Below are 6,242 nucleotides of genomic sequence, written 5' to 3' on the forward strand. Positions count from 1 at the left end.
GTAGTAATACAATATGGGAATCTCTTGGCATTAATTTCAAATGGTCTAAAATGGTTCGTGCAATGGTTCTTGAACACAAACCATAAACGGGGACCATTCATTTTAGATAGTTAGAAGCATTAGATTATTTTTCAAGTTATTTACACTAGGCCTTCAATACAATCTACTTCATTAGCCTTCTTTCATTCCACTACATTAGCCTTCATAGAATCTATCAAGCAATCAACGAGTGGTAGATATCTGCGAAATACAGACGTTGATAGATATCAATGGAATACAGACGTCCGTCAACATTACTGCAGTTTTGCTTACACTGATGTGAATTTGGTTCCTAGTTTGTAAAATGCAAGAACTTACTCTACATAAAACTGATAAAAGTTTAGCTGTATATGAATCTAAAATAAGACTAAATTGACTAGGTCAACCAAGCAATCTCCTAAACAAGCACAAAGTAATGAGAAAGAAGTAATTGTCTAACCAGTTTTATTTATGAAAAAGACAGGCCACGTAAAGTGGCTCTTAAAACAGTTCAGCCTCTATTAATTGGAATTCTTGAATTCTTGAACTCAAGATCCCAGAGAGAGAGATGGGCAAAACTTGTGTGTATATAAAAGAAAAAAGGTGAACAGAAACAACTCAAAATCCAGTAAAGCTATAAATCCGACCTTCCATCTAAAGCGAAAAGGGCTGCACAAACTTGAATTGGATGCTAATTCAGTTATTCAACTTTCCTATTCGTCATTGTCGTCAGCCTCAACTTCTACCAATATTTTCTTGCATGCTTCATAGCACATGAAAGAAATCCCAGCAGCAGGTATTAGCTTCACGCAGCTGGGACCAAGTCCCTTGTACAAACCCTGAACTCCTTCACGTTCAAGAATACTAGCAAGTGCATGTAGAACATTCTTGTAAACTTGTCTTCCACTTACTGCCCCAACTTGCATGTGTTTTCGTGCTACCTCGAGAGGAAATGTAGCACTGCTTGATATAGCACCGGCTGCTGATCCTATGAAAAGGGTTTCTATGTTGCCAATCTTCTCCTTCTTGAAGATTTTCCGGTAGGCTTTCCTCAAGGAGTCATAAGCAAAATAATTGGTAGCAGCATATGGGATAACTCCGATAAGACTTGGGGTAAGACCTCGGTAAAGCTCTGCAGGTCCCCCTTCTTGCAGTATTTTCACAAAAGCATCAAATAAACCATCATAGACATCCCTCTGCAAATCCGCCAGTCACGTACTAAGGTTACATTCTTCGAGATTCTCAATATATATATATATAAGATTATATATTTGGCTTCCCCTAAACATACCTGAATGGTTAATCGGGTCTTGACTAATTCCAGTGGATATGTGACTAAGGTAGAGCTAACTCCAGCACAGGCTCCTGCTACCAGTGATGCTGGGATAGGGATCTTAGGCTGTTCACCAGGGTTGTGAGATAGGCTCTTGTTGACTGTGTCGAAAGCAAATAGCTGCACAGTGAATAACAAATAAATAAATAACACAAACAAAAAGATAAATAGCAATAACAATCAATATATATAAAATAAAAAAGAATATGAACTTCAAAGCTTAACAGGATCAACTGACTATCAACATATATACAGAAAAGCCATGCAGGCACTTGTAGTTCTTTTAAAATGAATGAGAATTGTCACGAGGAAGAAAAGAGAATATTGGAAGAAATCTGTAGTGTGCAAATGATGTAACAAAAATGAAAAGAGGAGCATTTATATTGCTTGAACAATGCACAAGTTTTTCTTATATAGGCAAAGATCAATATTTTTACAGTGAAATGTATATGAATCATTAACTTGTAAGCTAGCTGTAATGTATCCGAAGGATTAGAGGAGATCTTCTTCTTACATGGGAGTCATGACCTATGTTACTCGGACTCCTCATTTGCCTAGAAGTAATCATGTCGGACACTCGACACTTGGACTAGAACACTTATTTTAGGCAAAACATGTACATTTTTCCAAACATTATCGAGTCTGAAACATAGACACGTATCCATGTCACACACTTTCTAGCCAAGTCCGAGTAACATAGGTCATGACTTTAAACCTCTTCTCCGTACAAGAGGACTTTAAACCTCTTCTCCGTACAAGAGGACTTCACCAAGAAGATTCTCCATTCTGTTATCTGCTAGGAGGAGTTTCCAAAGCTTATTAAGAGGTCCAAAGCTAGTGGGAGAGTGTGCGAAGGACTTATGATTGCTACTGTTAGGTCTCTAATTTAATCAAGGAAGAGGCATAAGGTGGATGAGTTGGGAGCATATGAGCAGATGCAGAGTAATGTCGCATATTCGAGGAATTCTATAGTGCACTGTTACGTATGCTAGGTTCACTATTGTTGTAGAACGAACAGTAGGTAGTGGAGGCTGGAGTTCCGTCCCACAAATTTAATATTGCTTTGTTAAGGAAGCAAGTCCTGTGATTGTTGTCAAAAAAGCAGTCACTTGGCAGGAAAATTCATAGAGCTCAGTACCATCCAAAGGGTTCTGTTTTAAAAGCCATCTCAGGATACAGGCCAAGTTTCATTTGGAGATGTATGTGTAAGGCCAACTATGGTCCAACTGTTGCAATTAATAACTTAATTTGGTGGGCTGTCTAGTTGCCTGCCTACGTATGTGGTGCTACTAATGAAGAATGTAGTAGTCATTGGTTGATGTCAGGTGTGTCAATAAGATGGAACAATAAGACATGCATGTGTGTATTATCCTTTTGTGATGGATTGTTGGAAACGTCTTAAAGTAGGTCCCTCTCCTACAAGAATGGAAGTTTCTGCTGATTGGTCTACGAGTTTCCTGCAATCCAGCACAATAAATAGGATTTGGGATAAAAAAGCTGGTGATCGGTGAGATCCTTACTATTTCTGCACCTAGAGAGCTGCGATGAGACAAAAAATTAAGAATATTGCCTTTAATTGTGAATGTTGACCATTAAATACATCTTCCCATGAGGTGGACTAACAAACACTGTGAAGATTGATATGGAAGCTGCTCTTTTTTTAGAAGTGGGCTGGTACACAGGTGCTTTGAGGCAAGATCATGATGGAAAATTTAGAGGCGAGGCAGTTCAGCAGAAACTGACTCTCTGGTCAATATTCAAGCAATGAGAGCCGACAAAGTTAATGGGATTCGAATAACGTTAACAAGGTTGATCAATGGAAATTAGTGGAGGTCCAGGCAGCCCTAGAGGGCTCTTTAAAGGGGAAGACACCTTGAACTGGACACCTGACTTGGTGGATGTTGAAGTGGAGTCAAGGATGTAAATAAAGGCCTATGTTAATAGAAAGTTCTAAACTAGAGCAGGCTGCAAGCAATTAGGGAGAATAGTATTCGCAGTGAGAGTGACATGCTTGTGTTACAAAAGATGCCAAACCTAATTTGTATACAGAATTTAGTTGGTATACTCTTCACTGTTTAAACTAAAGACTCAGACCAAGGTTGTAGGGAGTTCTTTTCGTTATATACACATTTTTGGTAACTAAAAAAATTGGATAATCCAAAAGTCAGTGAGATTAATAACCAAAATTACAATAAATAATTAAAAGGAACAGTTATGGAGCAAAAGAGTCTAAAGTAGTATAAATTTGAATAAACAATCTTATCTCCGAGCATTTTTGAAAAAAGGAAAAAGTATTGAGCGTAGAGAATAGGTTTTGGATATTGATTCTTAAACACAAGGCATTGATATGATTATAATGCCACATACTGAACAGGAGTTCATCGAAAAACCATTAGGAATGAATGAGAATCACAAAGATACAAAGCAATATTGAAATCTACTACGAGAGCGATGAGAATTATAAAGATACAAATATCCTTTTTATGGAAAACTTATGAAAAAGCGATAATTTCCAAAGTTTAAGGATGACATGTGACACGTGACACTTCATGACGGTACATGCACAGATGTCATCATTGTTGCTCTAGTCAGGAAAAATTCAAACTAGGCAGAAATTGAAGTGAAAAGTATGCATAAGGTAAAATGGCGGGCAGTTGTAGTTTTAATACAACTGTTATAAAACAATGAACTGATACAGAACCTCATAACTAACAAGCATTTTGCAAGATAATGATTCTAATGAATAATGCATCCAAGTTAAACTTGTACGTCAGTACTCAATCTGGACCATGCTAACACACATGGTATTTAAAGCAAAGGTCCACTACTGCACTAATGACGTCAAACACACAAGAATGCACACGTCCAAGACATATTAACCACAAAACTTACATCATTATGGCAGATATCAACCTTAGAAGATCAACAGTTAAGTTGACCGTACACACAACGACATTAATACTCGTGGAGAAATCACAGACAGAACACCAAAATACATATACAAAATGCACATCGTTGTCTGTATGACATATGAGAGTCGAGAAATACGAATAAAACAAAAATCCTGTGCAAAACAAAACAAGCACAATAAATACTTTGAGAATCTTTGCTTAGCAATGATAGCAAATGCCAGAATTCATCGATGATAGCACACGTCAGAATATATGGTTTAATAGTTTCATAACTATAATAACAAATTTGAAATCCATCTTTAGTAAATTATAGTAGTGCAATTTAGTTCAAACAAATCATCAGACACATTACAAGAATAACAAAAGTTATAAAACAAAAAACTGATTACTACCTCAGCAGCACAAGAAATAAACTAAACCAATTAAGCCATCCTCCACAAGAAACATACAAATACATATAAGTCTTTACCTCTATAGCTTTGCTTGGAGCCACTCGAATGACATTAACAAGATTGCCTCTAAACAACCCTTTCCAACCATCAGTTTGCATAATATTATTAAACACTTCAGTACTAGAATGTCCACTACTACCAACCATCAAATGAGTCCTAATTGTCTCCAATGGAGCTACTGCTGTCCTCGAAATCGCTCCGGCAATGGCACCACTAACCAACCTCCTCAATGAAGTATTAGCTATTTTCACCCTAAACTTAATCCCACCCTTCTTCTTCTTGTTCATCACAATCCCATCTCTAGTTTCCTCCGGTGAAGATGTTACATACTTGACAAATAAATCATTTTCACCAGAATTAGGCGAAATGGCAGCAAACCCCAGACCATTAGACTGCCCAATACTAGCAAACAAACCACCAGGGTAATAGTCAGTAGAATCTTGAGGGCTCAATTGAAAACCCAAATGAGAAAAACTAAAGAACACCCCATCCTTTGAAACTTGCATATCTTTCTGACCCATGAATCAAGAATTCTGGCAATTGAGTTTTGCCAAGTAAAGATTGGATTTTGAGCAAATGGGTGTCAAAAAGATCAAATTCTGACAACTGGGTGGGTGGAGAATGAGAGAAATGATGAAAAAGATTGGTCTTTTAGAAGAGAAATTAGTAGAGAAATTGAGACTTTAGAAAAGGGGGGTTTGGTGAGGTAAAAGAAACGAGAAAAAGGTGCCGCCGCCACTGGTTTCGGCGGAGCGGCAGCAGAGAGTGGGGTGTGTGAATATATTTTAGTATTATAGTAATATATATACTCTACATGTTGTGTGTATTACATCTGCTATGAGTCCATCATCACAAGAGCCTTTGGTTTGTTTGCAATATGAGGAATTAACAGAATATATACAAAATATAAAATATCCTCGGTTTCACTGGAAAAGATAATTATTAAATAAATTCTTTGATTTTTAATTTCATTCAATGAAAATAATGCAATATTTTTGACATATCTAATATATTCATATATGATAAATCATATTAATGTATAATATTTTTCTAAAATAATATTACCTAATAATTGTTTCTCCCAGATATGGGTAAATTAGAATACTCAATATAATTTTATTAATATTGAGTAAATTCTTTAAAATAAATTTAAAAGATGGTTATGTGAGACGGTTTAAATATCAGTCGATTGACCGATACACCAAATTTTAATGGTAATTATATATTTGATTAATTTTTAAAATATTAAAAGAAGCAAGAAATCAATATTACATTTATGATTCATAAAAATATGCATCAATTATGTAATTGTCTTATTTTAAACTCTTTCGCAATAAGGATGATGTTTGTGAATAAAATTGACAAATTCACATGATTAAACACAGACATAATGATGGGGTTACACTAAATAATAGTTCATATAAATATAATTGAATATTTTGATCATAAATATAATATACTTAATTGAATATTTTGATCATAAATATAATATACTTAATCAAATGAAATTCACAGGGATATTTCATT

At 35.6% G+C, this 6,242-nt stretch overlaps 1 protein-coding gene across 1 annotated transcript; it reads right to left on the minus strand.

Annotated features, from left to right (window-relative positions):
* Positions 1 to 455: 455 nt before the first annotated feature.
* Positions 456 to 5,583, minus strand: LOC108192478 (adenine nucleotide transporter BT1, chloroplastic/mitochondrial). The gene is made up of 3 exons (XM_017372810.2): positions 4,733 to 5,583; positions 1,310 to 1,471; positions 456 to 1,214 (listed from the first exon to the last, which is right to left on the minus strand). Exons 1-3 carry the CDS (start codon positions 5,234 to 5,236, stop codon positions 732 to 734), a joined length of 1,149 nt encoding a protein of 382 aa, XP_017228299.1. The 5' UTR covers positions 5,237 to 5,583; the 3' UTR covers positions 456 to 731.
* Positions 5,584 to 6,242: the final 659 nt, after the last annotated feature.

Source organism: Daucus carota, chromosome 1, assembly GCF_001625215.2.
Source record: "Daucus carota subsp. sativus chromosome 1, DH1 v3.0, whole genome shotgun sequence".
NCBI lineage: Eukaryota > Viridiplantae > Streptophyta > Magnoliopsida > Apiales > Apiaceae > Daucus > Daucus carota.